Raw genomic sequence first — 20203 nt, 5'->3', positions numbered from 1 at the left:
AATAACAGGCTGAAATCTTGAGGCTGGAAAATGATGCTTTTGAGTACTCCATTAGAAATATAAAACAATGATTTTTTTTTTTAAATAAACCTTACAGATGTCTTCCATAGACTCACAGGAATTGTGTAAAGTTGCACAAATTGTGCTAGGAATAGCAATGCAGGCAAAAAAATAAAATACGACAAACAAACGCTATATAGCGTTGGTGGCATTCAAAGATCGGCATGAACTAACGGCAAAATGCGTCGCTGGCATCGAAAGTGTTAAGTGTGGATCTAAAATAATATCCACTCAGACCACTAGAAAAGCGTACTTGGCAGAAAATAACTTCCCCTGTTTAAATGACGAGGAGATGGTGATGCCATTCAACTCCATGTCGGGTGAACTGAGGGTTTCCACACTTGGCACCTTCCTTCTTTTATAGTTTCCTTGTAGCATAGTAGGTAGTAATATAGGCACAGTAGATTCTTAGTAGCAAAGTGCATAATAGTAAAAGACAGTACGAAGGTTAGTTTCAGTGAACGTGTAGATGTTGTTTTTTGTGTTTTCTATGTCTATATTAACCCCAGGGTTCCGAGAGGGACATAAAACCTGCAAAAAAGACATTTAACCCTTGTGTTGTGTTTGGGTCTCTGGGACCTGTTATGAATGAAAGATTTCTTATTAATTATAAAAATGAAAATATATCTGTTCATTTGACATAAATATATACAAAAGATAACAAAGACGGAAACGGATAACAAAAACGGAAACGGATAAACAAATCATAGTGTACCCTGTTCGAAAAAGGAGTAGGAAGAAGTATACATATATATAGGGCTGTCGCGATAACCGCATCACCGCAATCCCGTGGTGTGTCAAGTGACCCGCGGGATGTAGAACAGACAACCGCGGGTAAAATAAAAGGGGCGTCATAATTTTTTACTTCATTTAATGACGAGGCGTCCGTTTTCCAGTAGCATGAGCTAACTTCACGTTTCCATACAGTTTACAACTCACAGATGAAATCAGGATTTATTTTCATATCCCGGACTCGAGCCCCCAATGTATACCTTTTCCTGTTTTTTTTTATTTTTTTTTTATCTTTTTCCCCCTCCTTTTTCCTCCGATTTTCTCCCATCCCAATGTTAGTCGTTATGCCAATTCCCAATCCCCTTCCTGGTCGCTGCGCACTTACCCCCCACAGTCGGTCTGGGAGAGTGGAGGCTATCACGTGCTTCCTCCGACACACGTCTAGCCAATCAACCGCTTCTTTTCACCTGGCAGCGCGGACTCTCACAGAGGGTGTAACGTGTGGAAGGATCACACTACCCCCCTTAGATCCTATCCGCGCTGAGCAGGCGCCCCGACCGAACTGTAGGAGTCGCTGTTTACAACGACCCAGACCCACCCCGCCAGCTTTCCCACCCTCTAATACAGCCAATTGTATTAGTGTGAACGGCCAGCCAAGCTGGTGACAATGCCGGAGCTGTGAGCTGGACTCGAACAGACGAATCCAGCACCTTTTCCTGTATTCATCTGAACCGCAGTAGAGTACAGGGGAGTACACTCTAGGGCCGAAGTGCCGGTCATGTAACATGCTTGTTATAACTAGCCGGACTTCGGGGTAATTCCCTCTGTAAGGTGGTGACAGTAAACTGTTAGTGACTAACGTTACACGCAGATTGGGTGCTGCCTCTCTGCCGTGGTCCAGACGTTAGCCACTGTATAGGCTAGCGCTAGCTATGTTGACGTGGTCCAGACGTTAGCCACTGTATAGGCTAGTGCTAGCTACGTTGGCGTGGTCCAGACGTTAGCCACTGTATAGGCTAGCACTAGCTACGTTGGCGTGGTCCAGACATTAGCCACTGTATAGGCTAGCGCTAGCTACGTTGGCGTGGTCCCAAGTGTGGCGGAGAGCACTTAGTTTCCCCCAATGATGAACAATGATGACACAAGTTGTGATATTTAACTAGCTATGTATGTGCATTCACATTCCATTTAAAATAGTGTTATATTAACGTTAAATGTTCGCTCAAATAACGTTAGTTTTAAGTAAGAAGAAGGGCATATATCCCACAACGCATTGCTCTTAAAGGAGCAGGCAACACCCTACTACTTTGATCACATTTCAGAACGTTGAGGGACAAATGGATAGATTATCAAACATGTTTAAAACAGTTCTGGGACTCCTACGGCCTTAGATTTTTTTTTATAATCACGATCGCAGGTAAACTCACATGGCTTATTAACACTTTGGCTGCCTAAGGTTAAATTCATGATATACCATAGATTGCCAGCTCTATTTGTCTATGGAGAAAGTCCCCTTCTTTGCAGGGCTATAACTTTTTAAATTATATTGCTACATTGCCATTATTAGGGCCCATTCAAAGTCCTATATGTATTGTTCATTGTGTAGCAACGTTAAACTTTTTCATTCACATATTCATAGTAAAGTATGGTCTAATGTATAAGTATGTTTTCATCTCTTTCTGCAGCTTTCTCCAGAACGTGATATATAGCCCCAAATGCATTATATTGATGATGAAATACAGTTTGATGGCAATCAGCGCGATATAAAAAATTCCAACTAGACGTACTTCTAGAAGTTACTACACGTCATCTGATGTTGACCGGATGGGCGAGGGGGCGTTTATAATTCCGTGGGCAGCGTTATACCAATCATCTAATGTGGGTCAAATGTTGATAATAGCAGTTAGTATCGAAGACGGTAACGTTACACGCTGAAACTCACCCCAGTCTCCGCGCGCCGTTGGGCGATCATCGTAGAGTAGAAATCTTATCATTATGGGATATATTTTTACCCGGTCCATCTCCAGCTTGTATAATGGTATATACGTCCAAATCATGTTGTTTATCGAGTTATTGCCAATCGATCACTGTGTAGCGTGACGAGCCAGAGTCCCATGACCTATAGCGAGCGCCCGGAAGTACTACGGACGTCTAGCACAACCTCTATGGCACATCCTGTTTGGCGATTGCGCCGATCGGCCACCAGATGGCGCTCCTGAACCGCCAGAGAGCTCAGTGGGTCCTGCTGGTGGATCTCAGGCCAGCGGAGGGGACATATGAATCAGATCGCAGATTTTTGAAATATTGATATAAGGACGTTGTACAGCGTCCTCCGGCAACTTGAGCATGGCCCGCAATGACGTCAAAAGACGTTTCATGGCAGTCAAAGTGTTAATAATAAAATATGTACAGGTATAAAAATAATAATAATGAGAAATTATATATTAGGGCTGTCAGTTTATCGCGTTAATTAGATTAATTAATTACACAGAAAATGATCGCGTTATGAAAATGAACTCAAAATGTATTACTAAAAAAATATATATATATATATTATATAATCTTTTTATAGTTTTTTTTTGTATCTCATTCATTCCATGAGAATGTAGAATACACATTTACAGACTTTTTTTTAATATGGTCCATTTGCATGTTCTTGGTATCTGATTCTAGGGACATCTATGAATCTCAGGGAATGTATTCCCAGTGTCAGAAATACTGTGGGCTAGATCCACAAAGAATGGATTGCACGGTGCAAGTTGCACCCTTACTTACAATTCATTATGAATTGAAAATGGGGGACCCTGATGTAAACAAGACGAAAGTCTTTCTCTGGTCTGCATGCCCTTAACAATTGTGTGTATTGAGCCGTACTGTATTGTACCCATTCTGCAATCTGTTAATAACATTTTCATTCAATCAATCAATCTGCGCGGTGATTGATTGAATGAAAATCTTATTTTGAGTCAATTGTAATGAACCAAATGAGAATATCAATAAAAAAATGTTTTATCTTTGACTGTGAATAACACCATGCTCAAATTGACCAGACATGAAAAATATAAGCAAATTAATAGATGGAAGATGATTAAACAGAAGGTTTTGTAGATACAGTACTGAATTCTGACATCTGGACACATGCAATTTGAAATATGATTATAGAATATAGAATATCAGGCATAAAATGGTTATGCGATTAAAATGCGATTAATTCGATTAATTAATTACAAATCCTGTAATTAATTAGATTACTTTTTTTAATCGCCTGACGGCACCAATATATATATATTTTTTTTAATAGAAGTGCTGTACCACCGCATCCCGCGGTGATTAGCCACACACACAACCGCGGTGAGAAAATGTCATACCGCGACAGCCCTACATACTACATATACATATAATTAACAATAGAATTATTATTATTTGTGATGAATAGTTAAAAAGGGGTACAAAAAAAAATTATATATATATATATATATATAATTTTTTTTTGTACCCCTTTTTAACTATTCATCACAAATAATAATAATTCTATTGTTAATTATATGTATACATGCTGTATCTCTATATAATCCAATACATTTTTATATAAATACATTTATATAAATATATACTAAATAAATACCATATAATATACAAATTTCTTCAATTTATTTTATTTACATCTTACACATACTCTCAATCAACACACTTCCTCTTCCAGATACCAAGAAAGATTCTTTTGTACATATTTTTATGTATGTACTCTAACTTTAGCTCTAACTCTACCTTTAATGACACAATGAATGACTCTTTTAACCAGAGACTCATTGGTCTTGGCTCATTGTCTGCGAGAAGAACCCATTTTCACACTGTGCACCCCCCCCCCCCCCCCCCCCCCCCCTACACATTTATATTACATACCTGGAGCCCGGGTAATCTGAAAGTGTGGACGTTGTAGGTTAAAGGAACACGCCAACATTTTGGGAAGTTAGCTTATCATCTTTTCCAGAGAGAGACAAGAAGATGGATACCAGTTTCTTCTCTGTGCGCTCAGTAGAAATCTATCCAACTAACGCCTCTCCCGAAGGCTAACCGGCACTGTCCGCTTTCATTCATTGTGCTAAGCTAGGCTAACGTGCAGCCAGATAGCTTTCTACTGAATGCACAGAGAGGAAACTGGTATCTATCTTCTTGTCTCTCTCTGGAGAAGACTGACATTTGCTGTGTGACATAAGAAACTGATCATCTTGAATTAACCTGCATGTCTTTGTGTGTTTTGCTTCAGGAGGAGAAGGATGGAGAACCCCCAAAAGATAACCTGGACGATCTGTTCCCTAATGACGAGGATGAACATGGTCAAGGAAGTAAGCACACTACTACACAGTAAATCTTGCAGTGTCAAATTCCCGAGTGTATTTGGGCCAAACTCAGAATTGGTGTTAAATTGACTCTTGCTCTTGTGAAGCAAGTGTTATGTTTTTACTCTATTTAGAGTTAATTTAACTCTTACACAAGAGCAAGAGTCAATTTAACAGCAATTCTGAGTTTGGCCCAAATACACTCGGGAATAGTGTTAATTTGACACTGCAAGATTTACTGTGTAGTTACACTTTCAATGTTCTGTCACTTTGCTTTGTTTGACTGATTCCTTTCCAAACTGCACCAATAGTTTGCTGACCAATCTCTTAAGGTTCAAGAATTGGCATGACTATACCCATAACATTTGTAACACACACACAGCTATAAAACATATATCATAACACGACAAAGGACTAGAGACTTGGACTAGTACACACACAGCCATAAAACATATATCATAACACGACAAAGGACTAGAGACTTGGACTAGTACACAGACACAGCCATAAAACATATATCATAACACGACAAAGGACTAGAGACTTGGACTAGTACACACACACAGCCATAAAACATATATCATAACACGACAAAGGACTAGAGACTTGGACTAGTACACACACAGCTATAAAACATATATCATAACACGACAAAGGACTAGAGACTTGGACTAGTACACACACAGCCATAAAACATATATCATAACACGACAAAGGACTAGAGACTTGGACTAGTACACAGACACAGCCATAAAACATATATCATAACACGACAAAGGACTAGAGACTTGGACTAGTACACACACACAGCCATAAAACATATATCATAACACGACAAAGGACTAGAGACTTGGACTAGTACACACAGCCATAAAACATATATCATAACACGACAAAGGACTAGAGACTTGGACTAGTACACACACACAGCCATAAAACATATATCATAACACGACAAAGGACTAGAGACTTGGACTAGTACACACACACAGCCATAAAACATATATCATAACACGACAAAGGACTAGAGACTTGGACTAGTACACACACACAGCCATAAAACATATCATAACACGACAAAGGGCTAGAGGCTTGGACTAGTACAAACACACACAGACATAAAACGTACATAACACAACAAAGTACTAGAGGCTTGGACTAGTACACACACACACACACACACACACACACACACACACACAAGACAAGCTCCAGTAAACAGTGGTTCTCAGTTTCACACGTTCTGCTGCTAGCAGTAGTAGCTGCTAACACTGCTCTCTGTAGCATCATGTCCCTCCCACACCCGGCTTGAGGAGAGACCCAAACCTCACCTTGGGCATTTTACTGTATATTACTGTATATTTCTGGCTGTATATTTGATCATTTATATACATATTTTAGAATGTATATCCCTGACTGTATTTTTATTATTTGTGAGTTTAGATGTTTACTCTGAGCGATCTGTAGTGCTGAATCTCCCTCGGGATCAATAAAGTACTTCTATTCTATTCTATTCTAACCAGCATGTTTGTTTCTGAACCGTCCACAGTGCAGCACCAGCACAACAGTGCAGCAGTAGCCGCAGCTCAGCAGGGTGGCTACGAGATCCCGGCCCGTCTGCGTACGCTCCACAACCTGGTGATCCAGTACGCATCGCAGGGCCGCTATGAGGTGGCCGTGCCCCTCTGCAAGCAGGCCCTGGAGGACCTGGAGAAGACCTCGGGGCATGACCACCCAGACGTGGCCACCATGCTCAACATCCTGGCTCTGGTCTACAGGTGGGCTATATTGGTCCGCTCACACAAGAGTTAGAAGGGAACTTTATTTGTGTTTTATGTTGTGTGTGTTTTAATAATAAAAAGATATTTAACCAACACCTCCATCCTTTCTGTATGTATGGGGAAAATGAGAGATGCTATATGAAGATGCTTCATTTAAAGATGGGAAGTAATTTGGTTTGAGTCCGGTTTCAGAGTCTCAGCATGTACTGTATCTTCAATTCAATATGTGATCAGGAACTGATGTTGATGAGACCAATCTTCAGATGCTCAGTGCGCGGATGCTCAGTGTATGGTACGCTTGGTGTACGGTACGCTCGGTGTGCGGTACGCTCAGTGCGGTATGCTCAGTGCAGTACGCTCAGTGTACGGTACGCTCAGTGTGCGGTACGCTCAGTGCGGTACGCTCAGTGCAGTATGCTCAGTGTACGGTGCGCTCAGTGTACGGTACGCTCATTGTGTGGTACGCTCAGTGCGCTACGCTAAGTGCAGTACGCTCTGTGCGGTACGCTCAGTGCGGGATCAGATTGCTACGGGTTATCCCATGCGGACGAACCGGGTAATGAGAGGCAACGAAGCATTCTAGTGTTAATTTGTTGTAATATTATATACAGTCTGGTGAGAAAGACGAACAAGGAAACTCACTGCAACGTTGTAAAAACGCATCACTTCCGTGATCATGTTCTGCTGCTATCATGTTCTGCTGCTATCCTGTTCTGCTGCTATCATGTTCTGCTGCTATCCTGTTCTGCTGCTATCATGGAAACTAATTCTCCACAGTTCATCGCCTTGTCAGATTTGTATACATGGTTTCCATATGGGTTGAAAATAACCAGGACTTTAGTTTTTTTCACTTATTTGTTTGAGTAGTTTATTTGATTCGTTTTGTTTATTAGTTTTTTTGTCAATTTGTGTCTTGTCTTGTCTATGTATATAATGTTTGTATATACCGGTATGTATATATATTTTGTTCTGTTCGGTTATATTCATATGTTTTGTCTTGTACAGTATACTGTTTTGTTTTTATCATTATCAAATAGGAATATTTCTTTAAGTACTTGTTATAATTGGAATAATGACCTACCTTTTAGCTTGACACCTCAATATGTTGTATTTATTTATTTATTCATTCATTTATATTTTGTTTATATCAGGGATCAGAATAAATACAAGGAGGCAGCTCATTTGCTGAATGACGCACTGTCCATCAGGGAGAAGACCCTCGGCAAAGACCACCCAGCGGTAAGCAACACATCATTCTCTGTATTTACATATCATTCTCTGTATACACACATCACTCTGTATACACACATCACTCTCTGTATACACACATCATTCTGTATACACACATCACTCTCTGTATACACACATCATTCTCTGTATACACACATCACTGTCTGTATACACTAGGGATGTGCATCTCCATCACTGAGGCCGATGCGATGCGCATCTCGATACGGTGCCAACGATACGATACATTAACGATACATTTGAAGCACCGGGCGATGCGATACGATTCACCCCTGTTGAGATACGATACGATTCTATACGATTTTATTCAACATAATGCGATTTGGGGCGATACGATGAGATTCAACACGATGCAAAATAATGATAACATTTTATGGTATGACAGAGGATTTGGTTGTATTCCTTATATGCAGCTTATATTATTATTAAAAATAAAATAATCTACTGTAAGACAATTTATATAAAAACTCTTGGGTGCCTAAGACTTTTGCACAGTACTGTGTTTTCTATCCACTTTAGCTAAAAACACACACACAATGTATATATATACACACTACTGTGAGACAATGATAATGGCTTTTATTACATGGCGTTTTTAACATTCGCCAAAATGCTTGATTGTGATTGGTCAATAGCGCTCGTGGCCCCTGACAGCGGTCAGTTATTTCTCGATAACGGACCGCTGCTATGGGCAACGCGCAATAATGACCGCTGATACGGGTAACACAGCGTTATTGACCAATCACAATCAAGCATTTTGGTCGCAGACAGTCACGAAAGCTAAGTAATCGCACCTGCCGGCTGCCGGCGATGACAGAGGAGCCACAGAACAACTGCGTCTGCATTTGATCTCGTCTTGTCGATGGTGTAAAATGAATTAGGTATATTGTTAGTAAGTTAGCCATGTAATAAGCGGGATAATGTATAGCTATACTCGGTCATTGTCGCAAAATAATTGTGTTTAGAACACCTCGGCGCGGCGCCTCTGTGTTCTAAACTCTGTGTCGGTCAATTATTTTGCGACAATGACCTCGTAGCTATACATTATCCCTTACATAGCAGACTTAATGATTTTATATTTCAGATAATGAAAGGAGGGGGTGTTTGGACATTTACGGGGGCCAGTTTCGAATTGCAGCCTCCAGTAGGTGCTCTTTGATCCCATTATACCATTCTGAATAATGTTTTCGTGAGATGATGTCCAGAATGTATTGATTTCATAGAATGTGTGAAATAGGCCTATAATTAAAAACAATTAAAAATACATTAAACTGGTAAAAGAAATGCTTTTGAAATGTAAAATAATAGACCTAAAATGCTGATAATAAATCACATTCAGCCTATGGATTTCCTACATACTGCACGACACCTGTTTGAGCTGCGGGATGAGGCGCGCTTGTTTCTGATGGAGAATGCGTCACAGCTCGCTGCCCATCTCCGATGCCGACTAGATATCAATTGAGGGGGAATACGCACAGCTATACCTACCTATTCGAAAAAACATCTGCACTGACTTATATAAAAAAATAAGTACAGATCACGTCTGAATGAATGTGGAGGATGATCTCCGAGTCGCTGTCTCCAAAATTAAACCCAGACTGGACATATGCCCATCCATCTCATTAGGTGAGTTGAACATTATAGCCTTCTAAATGAAACACGCTATATGTATTCATTTTATGGTTGTTTGATTATTGTGTTATTTTGTGTAGTTATTGTGCGTGTTAAAAGCCTCCAATGCATATGTGTGCGTGTGAACGTTTGCATGTTTCAACCACCTCTATATAATAGTGGGGGTCGCGGCTCTCTGACACTGTTATTTCGGGGGGTGAAAACTTTAGGAACGATGTATTTATTATATTACATGATACCTAAGCACATACAGTACAGATATCCTCATAAGTATCTATTAATTCATATCAATTAGATATACTCTTTGGGCTTGTTTTTGTATACTTATTCTGAAAGAGTTGAAATAATTATTTTCGCTACCAAGATCTCATTCGATTATTCATTAGATTAAATTAAGCCTACTGCCAGCAGGCACATTTAAAGAAATATAATCTGATTGATTGGGGTAATAAGGGACTTAAAATTAGCCTATAGATTATGCATTTAACTTGTCGGCGAGGCTATTGAGCCGTACTGTATTGTACCCATTCTGCGATCTGTTAATAAAGTTTTAAATCAATCGATCAATCAATGCCGTTAGAAAATCAGGATTTCTGCGATCGACACTTGCTGTCTTTTCAGGTGAGGCGGCCGCGCGCAATTATCCTGAGCATCAAGTCTGGTTCGAATTAACGAGCGTGAAACCGCCTTCGAGGAACAGGGAAAGCCTGGATTCAAACATCCCGTTAATTGAATCTGGATAATGGGACTTTTGATCGACTTAGTTGATCCAAATGGCGGATAGCTGTGCGTATTCAGATTCAGATTCCTTTATTAAGCCATATGTGTAACCACATTGGTAATTGTTTCAAGTTTCTTTAATAGTTGTCATACAGAAGTACAGAATACTTTTATACAAAATGCTTCTTACTGTTACGCTCCAGAGACTGTGCTAGACAAGACAAGTGTGAAATAAAATAGTATAGCATGTAAATTAGAAGTAAAAAATGAGGTCACAGTGTTCAGTATAGACATATGTACAATGTTCGATGCAGAATAGAAGTAACTGAGTTACCATATAATATACTATATAGTGCAAAGCAGAAATGGGATGAGGTACAATTTAGGTACAATTTACAGTAAGGTGTACGAGTTGTAGTGCAAATCCTTTATCAATAAATATAAAGTGTGTTTAGGTGATCTAAAGTGTAGAGAGTGGGTGCTGCAGTGTGTTGTTTGTTTAAAGTGAGTGTGTGCGTGTGGATGTGTGTGCTGTGTGCATTTGATGGTTGTTGTATAGTGTTTATTGTTCGTTGAGCAGCCTGATGTATCACAGCGATACAGTGTATGCATTTCCATACATTTTCTTTTCACATAACAAGACACAGGACAAAGACAGTGCAGTGCAGGATTTATCATTTGAATAAGTATATATATATATATATGTGTAAAGTGCAGTGCAGAGTTTCAGGTCAGTCCCAGTGCAGAATTCTTGTCAGTGTCATTGATATTATTGTGCCAGTGTCACTTGGGGGGCGGAGGGGGGGGGGGGGGGGGTCCTGAGGCATTGATCAGCCTGGCGGCTGAGGGGAAGAAACTTAGTCTATGACGAGCTTTCACAGCCTTTGGGATCCTCAGCCTTCTCCCGGTGGGGAGCAGGGTGAAGAGGCTGTTTCCGTGGGAGGGGTCGGCCATGATCTTTCTTGCCCTCTTCAGCGCCCTGGAGCGAATCACCCGCTGCAGCTTGGCGAGATCTTTTGCCGCTGCAGCGGGGAACCAGGAGATGATGGAGTGGGTGAGGATGGACTCAATGATGGCCATGTAAAATTGGGCCATCATGGTTCCCCCTCAATTGATATCCAGTTGGCATTGGAGGTGGGCAGCGAGCTGGGACGCATTCTCCATCAGAAACAAGCTTGCCTCATCCTGCAGCTCAAACATCTTGCAGTATGTAGGAAATCCATAGGCTGAATATGATTTATTAGCAGCATTTTAGGTCTATTATTTTACATTTCAAAAGCATTTCTTTTACCAGTTTAATGTATTTGATTGTTTTTAATTATAGGCCTATTTCACACATTCTATGAAATCAATACATTCTGGAAATCATCTCACGAAAACATTATTCAGAATGGTATAATGGGATCAAAGAGCACCTACGGGAGGCTGCAATTCGAAACTGGCCCCCGTAAATGTCCAAACACCCCCTCCCAATGTACAGTTTCCTCCCCCTCGTATGTGTATATTTTCTGTTAGGGTCTCTGTTTAACAGTACTGTATATTTGCATACAGGTATCTTGTATGTTACAAATGTAACAGGACTGTATGTTGTGTATGTCATAAATGTCATGAATTGAAAATGGGGGACCCTGATGTAAGCAAGACGAAAGTCTTTCTCTGGGTCTGCATCCCCTTAACAATTGTGTGTATTGAGCCATACTGTATTGTACCCCATTCTGCAATCTGTTAAAGGGAAACTATTTTACTATTTCTTTCACTATTTGGGCACTTTTACACAATTCCTGTGAGTTTATGGAACACCTCTGTAATAATTTTTTTTTTTAATTCATTGTTTTGTATTTCTAATCAAGTACTCAAAAACAGCATTTTTCTACCTCAAGATCTTAAGCCGTTTTGAGCCTGGGCTCCAACCACTGTAACCCTAGCCACATCAACTGCTACATTATTATGCAGCTGAGTTTCTCTTGACATCACAAATCAGCACATTTTCAGATGACTCAGTTCAGTGAGGGTGAATATTGTGAGAGGAGAATTGGAAGAATGCGCCAATATGAGAATTAGAGACATAGATCATATTAACACTTTAACTGCCGAAAACGCCGGAACTCGTCATTCCCCGCCATGCTCAAGTTGCAGAGGACGCCGGAACTCGTCTTTGATATCAATATTTCAAAAATCTGTGATCGAAATCATATTTCCGTTCCGGAGCCTTGACACACAGTGCTGATCTCCTCTCAACCCTCTAGCGGTTCAAGAGCACCATCTGGTGGCCGATCGGCAGATCGAAACCGGATATCAACCTTTAACCCGGCAGGACTCACTCCATATGGGGTCCGGACACTCGCTAATGTTAGAGAGACTCTGTCTTCACACAGTGAACATCGATCGGTGGAAATAACTCGAAAAAACAACATGATTTGGACGTATATACTATTATACAACCTGGAAATAGATCGGGCATTTCAACATCCCATAATCGAAAACTGTCTACTCCACGCTGATCGCCCAACGGCCCGAGGAGACTGGGGTGAGTTTTAGCGTGTAGTATTACCGTGTTCGATATAAACTGCTATGATGAACATATGACCCACATTAGATGAATGGTATAACGTTGCCCACGGAATTATAAACGCCCCCTCGCCCATCCGGTCAACATCAGATGACGTGTAGTAAATTCTAGAAGTACGTCCAGTTGAAATTTTTGATCTCGCACAGATTCCTACCAAACTGTATTTGATCATCAATATAATGCATTTGGGGCTATAAATCACGTTCTGGAGAAAGCTGCAGAAAGAGATGAAAACATACTTATACTTTAGACCATATTTTAGTATGAATATGTGAATGAAAAAGTTTAACGTTGCTACACCATGAACAATACATATAGGACATTGAATGGGCCCTAATAATGGCAATCTAGCAATTAGGGATGCCCCCCGGACCCCGGTTTTAAACGGGAACCGGTACTATATTAGAAAATACCGGAGTATTTATAAGCTCCGACGTCCTCGGTACTGCTATCGATACTCTAGAGAAATTATTATTATTATTATTATTATTATTATTTAAAAGTTGCGAACGATCTCTCCTCTCTCTGTCTCTGCACGAGAAGCGAGTCGCAGCGAGTCATTATTACACACACTCCTCGCGAGTCGCGCTACACATACATACGGGTACTCCTTAATGAAAGCGCTGTCAATAGTATGCAGCTGCAGCACGTCAGACCGCAGCGCTTACAAGCCCCGCACATACAAGCCCCGCACACCTGATGTGCTGCAGCTGGAAGCATCTCAGCGCTGTCTCCGTGCTGACGCGCGCTGCACACAGACACAGACAGCTCTGCATGGACTGAGTCGTGATGGCGGATAGAGCGAAGCGTTCACAAGTGCAACAAAACATTTGCCAGTAAGGGTGGCAATACGAGCAATCTATCAAAACATTTGTTTGCAAAACACTATTAGTTTGCAGAAATGCGCCGTATTCGACTGCCTTGCGCGCAGTGGTCCATCTGCATCCACGTCCACTGCAGCCGGTAAGCCAAGATACGGAGTTTCCTAGGCTAATAACGAATTATTACAAATAGGCTAATAAACAAAATAATTGTTTAGCTACAAATACTACAATCTAAAAACTTTTTATAGATCGTCAAGCTGAGGTCAGCCACCAATGTGTCCCAGTGAGCCCACCACACATCCATCCTCCCTCTACCTCCACCACCCAAAGTCCTTTCTCCCTAGCAGCTAGAGGAAAGATGACAGAGGATAGGGTGAACGAGTGTCACAGGGCTGTGACAAAGTTTGTTGTCAAAGGCCTGCACCCGTTCTCTACAGTGGAGTCCAAGGACTTTAGGTAACAACTAATCATTCAGTGTATATCGTTTTTTTTGTATACATAGTTGTCTAACTTGTCTGTTGTTGTTATAAGTTATTATTGAAGCAGCTATTCCCACCACTCCACACAAATTTACAATAATTCAATCATTTCTAATCTTTACTGTAGGGAGATGACCAATGCTCTCAACTGCAAATATAAAAATCATAAAAAAATTATCAAAAAGAACCGATAAGAGTATCGATAAAGTACCGAACCGTTAAGCAGTATCGATAGGAGTAGTAGTATCGATAAAATCCTAACGATACCCATCCCTACTAGCAATAGAATTTAAAAAGTTATAGCCCTGCAAAGAAGGGGAACTTCTCCATGTTAAATAGAGCTGGCAAGGGATGGTATATCATGAATTTAACCTTGGGCAATCAAAGTGTTAATATAAGTCCACATAGCTAGGAAACAATGCTAAACACTGAAAAGGGCCATTTATAAGATAGTTCCCCTTTAATAAAGTTTTCAATCAATCTCTGAGGAAGGGAGCTACCATTTTGTTCCGAGGGAGTGGCCAGCTTATATCCAGCTAACTCAACTAAACCTGCTCTGGAGCAGGTTAAAAAATTTCGATCTGTTGCCATAGTGATTTAGACAAGTCTGCTTCGTGGAGTAAAATAGTGCTACAGTACAACACACATGTATACACACATCACTGTCTGTATACACACATCACTCTGTATACCTTAATACAGAGCTGGCTTCAGAGCTTCTGTTCATCACCCAACCAACCAGTAACAGTGTCTGTATTCAGTGTCCACTCGCTGTTGTGTCATTGGTTTACTCCTATCCCATTACATCATCACCGCAGTCATCTGGGCGGGCAAACAGGTTATTATAAGCATACTGTATGTGACCAGTCACATACTTTAAATGTAGACTTTTCAGTTTTTTTTCTCATGCTATGAAAGTACTGGATCAGAGATCCCAGTCACTCTTTCCACTTTCCAAGTGGCAGTGTTCAGTGTTCCAACAGCCATTGAATCTCAAATGAGGAAGAAGCAGTGTCTTCTGGGTAGAAAACGGGTAGAGTTTTCTGAATTGGCCTCTAATGGCAAGGTAAGAGTGGGAACACTTTGACTGTACTGTAGATAGCAGTGGGAACACTGAGCCATAGGAGCCTGGAGCTCTTTTGAGGGACTATCTTACTAAACTACTGATCCCACAATGCAACATGGCATTGGAGGACCATAATGGAGGATTTTCTGGGAGGGGTCTTAAATGGCCTGAATGTCTAGTTTAATGCCATGACATGAATGACTGTTGGTGACAGGTATAGACAACATGGGTTGTTATGGTTACGCCATTCACAAAGGGGTCACGTGGTGTAGTTAGTAGTAGTAAAAGTCAGCTGTTCACCGGCGGGTTTCAGGTATGGAAATGATGAGGGGGTGAACAGGGAAGTCATATTTTGCTGACAGCACGCTACACAATAGATAAATCAAGCCATGATTCACTTTATTTTGATACTAGTATATGAACTGTTTTAACTTCAATAAAAGAACCAAGCGCAGTATCCTGGAGCAGTGATTTTATGACAAGCAGCGCGTCTGGCAGGTATAATTATTTCCCCGATTTAGTCTGTTTGAACAGTCGCCATACAATGACATTTATCCCATTCACATTGAAATAAGTGCTATGTTACAGTTCTTGGTTTTCGGCTGAAATGCAATCGCTACAATCATAGTATAATTTTTATCATGGTAGTGGCCTTCCCTCTCTCTCTCCCTCATCCACACCATATAATCTCTGAATGACGCCTGCATTCAAGGCTCTGTTGCCTATTTAAACAGACTATTCGACTGTAATGTTGAAAACGGCTTCAAAGCATGAAACGTCGTGACTCATCCTGTTGTTCCATCCTCCAAGGTGGCGGCCACCCTGAACAACCTGGCCGTTCTGTACGGCAAACGGGGCAAGTACAAGGAGGCGGAGCCTCTGTGCAAGAGGGCTCTGGAGATCAGGGAGAAGGTAGGCCTGATACACTACACAAACACAAACACTGTACATATCACTCTTCATATATTTAGTACTACTATCACTCTTAATACATTTAATACTATACGTACTGTACATGACATACTACATACTGTACATGACGATCAAAATCGGTTGTGTCAAGTCAAGTCAAGAGTTTTAATTGTCACGGCATACAGGTATACAATGAAATGCGGGTGGTCTTGCCCGCAACGATGTGCAATACAGTGGTACATATAATAGAATCAAAAGAAGAAAACAACATTGTGCAGTAACAGGTAGCAGGTAACATGGAGTGACATCTCGGTATCTGTACATAGTTATTTACAGAGCATGTGGGACATGCTAGTTAGCTTTGGTAGTGCAATACACTGTTCCTGTTATTCTAATTTAAAGTGTCCTTTCCTTTGGCCATAAGTGTGCGTGTGTGCGACATGAGTGTGTGCCCGCTCATGTTAAAGTGTTAAGTGGCTGCTCGTGTGTGAGCGTGCACAGTGTGCGTGTCGTGTGTGTGTTCATGTGTGCTTATGTGTGGACAGTTCAATGTTCTGAGCACTCAATGTTCATTGTTCATGGCTCTGATGGCCTGGGGGAAGAAGCTGAGCCTAAGCCGCTCTGTCCTAGTAGCTGGGGTTCGCAGGCGTCTGCCTGACCTCAGCAGCTGAAACAGGCTGTTATTGGGGTGGTGAGGGTCTTTCATTATCCTGCAGGCTCTGGATTTGCACCTCTTGTTGTATAGAACCTGCAGGGGGGGTAGTGCAATACCCGTGGTACGCTCGGCTGAGCGCACCACTCTCTGTAGGGCCTTCTTGTCCTGTGCCGTGCTGTTTCCATACCAGGCAGTGATGTTTCCGGTCAGGATGCTCTCTACAGCTCCTGAGTAGAAGGACTGGAGTATCTTCCCCGATACTCTGAACTTCCTTAACTGTCTCAGGTGGTAGAGACGCTGTTTCGCCTTCTTTACTACTGTTTCTATGTGTGTTGACCATGTCAGGTCCTCTGAGATGTGGACCCCCAGGTACTTGAAGCTGCTCACCCTGTCCACGGTAGCCCCGTTTATCATCAGTGGTGTGTGTGTCTCCTGCTGTCCTCTCCTATAATCCACGATCAGCTCCTTGGTTTTGCCAATGTTCAGGAGCAGGCTGTTGTCCTGGCACCAGCGTTCCAGTACCTCAACCTCCTCCCGGTAGGCCTTCTCGTCGTTGTCCGAGATCAGCCCCACCACCACCGTGTCATCTGCGAACTTCACTATGGAGTTGGAGCTGAACTTGGCCACACAGTCGTGTGTGTAGAGTGAGTACAGCAGGGGGCTCAGAACACAGCCCTGGGGGGACCCGATGCTCAGGGTGATGGTGTTGGAGGTCTGACCCCCCACCCTGACCGCCTGGGGTCTTTCGCTCAGAAAGTCCAGTACCCAGGCGCTCAGGGCGGAGCTCAGACCTAGCTTGATCAGCTTGTCCGATGGTGTTGAACGCTGAGCTGTAGTCAATGAACAACAGTCTCACATAGCCCCCCTTCTGACGGTCAAGGTGCGAGAGGGTGCTGTGCAGTACCTGGGAGACCGCGTCGTCGGTGGACCTGTTTGTCCTGTATGCAAATTGCATAGGGTCCATATCACTGGGGAGGGAGGCACAAATGTGGTCCTTGACCAGCCTCTCGAAACATTTCATGACCACAGAGGTGAGTGCCACCGGTCTGTAGTCATTTGGACATGCTGGGGAGGGTTTCTTCGGCACCGGGATGATGGTAGACATCTTGAAGCAGGCAGGGACCACTGACTCCGCCAGTGATTGATTAAATATGGCGGTGAACACAGGGGCCAGCTGGTTGGCACAGGTCTTGAGTATACGTCCTGTTATGCCATCTGGGCCAGCAGCCTTCCTGGTGTTCACCTGCATAAATGCTCTTCTCACACTGTGTTCCGACAACGAGAGAGCGTCCCCCCCCCCCTCGCGGTTGCCCCCCCCCCCCTCCACAACAGCCGGCGCGCCAGTGACGTCACTAGCCGGAGAGCCAGCAGCGCCACTGTCTACACCAAACCGAGCGTAGAAGATGTTGAGCTTGTCCGCGAGGGAGGCGTCGTCGCTCCCCATTGAGGGGGCGCTGACTTTATAGTCAGTTATTGTCTTCAGTCCCTGCCATAATCCTCTTGTGTCGTTTTGTGCCATTTGTGTCTCCAGTTTATCAGCATATGTCCTCTTAGCAAGTTTGACAGCTTTGCGTAGAGTATAGACTGAAGCCTTATACTCCTCCATATTTCCTGACTCTCTACCCAGGTTGTAGGCGGTGGTACGAGAGTTCAGAGCTGCTCTAATAGTGCTATCCACCCACGGTTTCTGGTTTGGGAAAATCCGCACCGTTTTCCTGGGGACAATACCATCAGCTATTGTTGTGATGTAGCACACCACTGTGTCTGCTAGCTCACTGACGTCACTGGCGCTTCCTTTGAACATATCCCAATCCGTGTCTGCAAGCACGTCCTTGAGCGTGGCCTCTGATTCGTCGGTCCACTTCTTTGTCTCACGTGACACGACGGCGTCACGTGATCTCTGTTGATATGCCGGAAATAGCAAGATGGAGTCATGATCGCTCGAGCTTGTGGACCCCGTTAATGGCGGATGTGTGACTCCCGTTCAGTAGAAAGCTATCTGGCTGCACATTAGCCTAGCTTAGCACAATGAATGGAAGCGGACATGTACATGTAGCCTACGCATTGTCCAACTAGCACCTCTCCATGTCCGCTTCCATTCATTGTGCTAAGCTAGGCTAACATGCAGCCAGATAGCTTTCTACTGAACGCACAGAGAGGAAACTGGTATCTATCTTCTTGTCTCTCTCTGGAGAAGACGATAAGCTAATTTCACAAAATGTTGGCGTGTTCCTTTAACACTCCTCGTGACCTGTGCTTCTGTCGTTCCCAGGTGCTGGGTAAGGACCACCCCGACGTAGCCAAGCAGCTGAACAACCTGGCGCTGCTGTGCCAGAATCAGGGCAAGTACGAAGAGGTGGAGTACTACTACTGCCGGGCCCTGGAGATCTACGAGCGCCGGCTGGGACCCGATGACCCCAATGTGGCCAAGACCAAGAACAATCTGGTGAGACACCGCCTCGCCCTTCATACATCTGGCAGGTGTAACGAGGCTGAAACATGCAGTTGTAGCCCCTTGGTGTACATTCATGAAATACACCAGCTTCACTACCTGAATTGCTCAGTGTGATTTTTTTTTTACATTTTTTCTTATTGTCAATGTCAACATAGCGTACAAAAAGACCAAAACCTACAATAATAATAATAACTTAATTTTATATAGCGCCTTTCATGAAACCCAAGGTCGCTTTACACACAGACGAGAGACGAACATGGACAGACGCACAACATTAAGTGTCGGAAGCTAGAGGTCAAAGGCCATGTTAAAGAGGTGAGTTTTGAGGAGTTTCTTGAAGCAGTCCAGAGTTGGGGCATTGCGGAGTTCTGCGGGGAGGGAGTTCCAGAGGGTGGGAGCTGCCACACTGAAAGCTATGTCCCCAAAGGTCCGCAGTCTGGTTCGGGCATTGGAGAGCTGACCGGTGTCTGAGTGTAGGGGTGGAGGAGGTCAGTGAGATACTGAGGTGCTAGACTAGAGCATGGAGGGACTTGTACGTGATGAGGAGGGTGATGCGGAATTTGATGGGGAGCCATTTCTTCTACTTACAAGTGTGGTCCATCCAGCCAATACCAGATTATAGCTCATATCACAAAGTCATACAGCCAGGCAGGTTTAACGCCACCCTAGAGGAGGACAGACTTTGTTTGGTGTGTGAGTTTAGGTGAAATTGAGAATGGGTTTATTTTTT

At 42.7% G+C, this 20203-nt stretch overlaps 1 protein-coding gene across 2 annotated transcripts in view; it reads left to right on the top strand.

Annotated features, from left to right (window-relative positions):
* Positions 1–20203, top strand: part of klc4 (kinesin light chain 4) — a 135055-nt gene that overhangs the window by 46943 nt on the left and 67909 nt on the right. For both annotated transcript variants that reach the window (XM_084318955.1, XM_084318956.1), the window contains exons 4-8: positions 5060–5138; positions 6682–6910; positions 8065–8152; positions 16262–16363; positions 19291–19464. In XM_084318955.1, the coding sequence (XP_084175081.1) occupies positions 5060–5138; positions 6682–6910; positions 8065–8152; positions 16262–16363; positions 19291–19464 (672 nt within the window). The remainder of the gene's footprint in view (positions 1–5059; positions 5139–6681; positions 6911–8064; positions 8153–16261; positions 16364–19290; positions 19465–20203) is intronic.

The sequence above is a fragment of the Notolepis coatsorum genome, assembly GCF_963971535.1.
Source record: "Notolepis coatsorum genome assembly, chromosome: 7".
Taxonomy (NCBI): domain Eukaryota; kingdom Metazoa; phylum Chordata; class Actinopteri; order Aulopiformes; family Paralepididae; genus Notolepis; species Notolepis coatsorum.
Note: the sequence above shows the minus strand (reverse complement) of the source record. Positions and strands in the feature narration are given on the sequence as shown.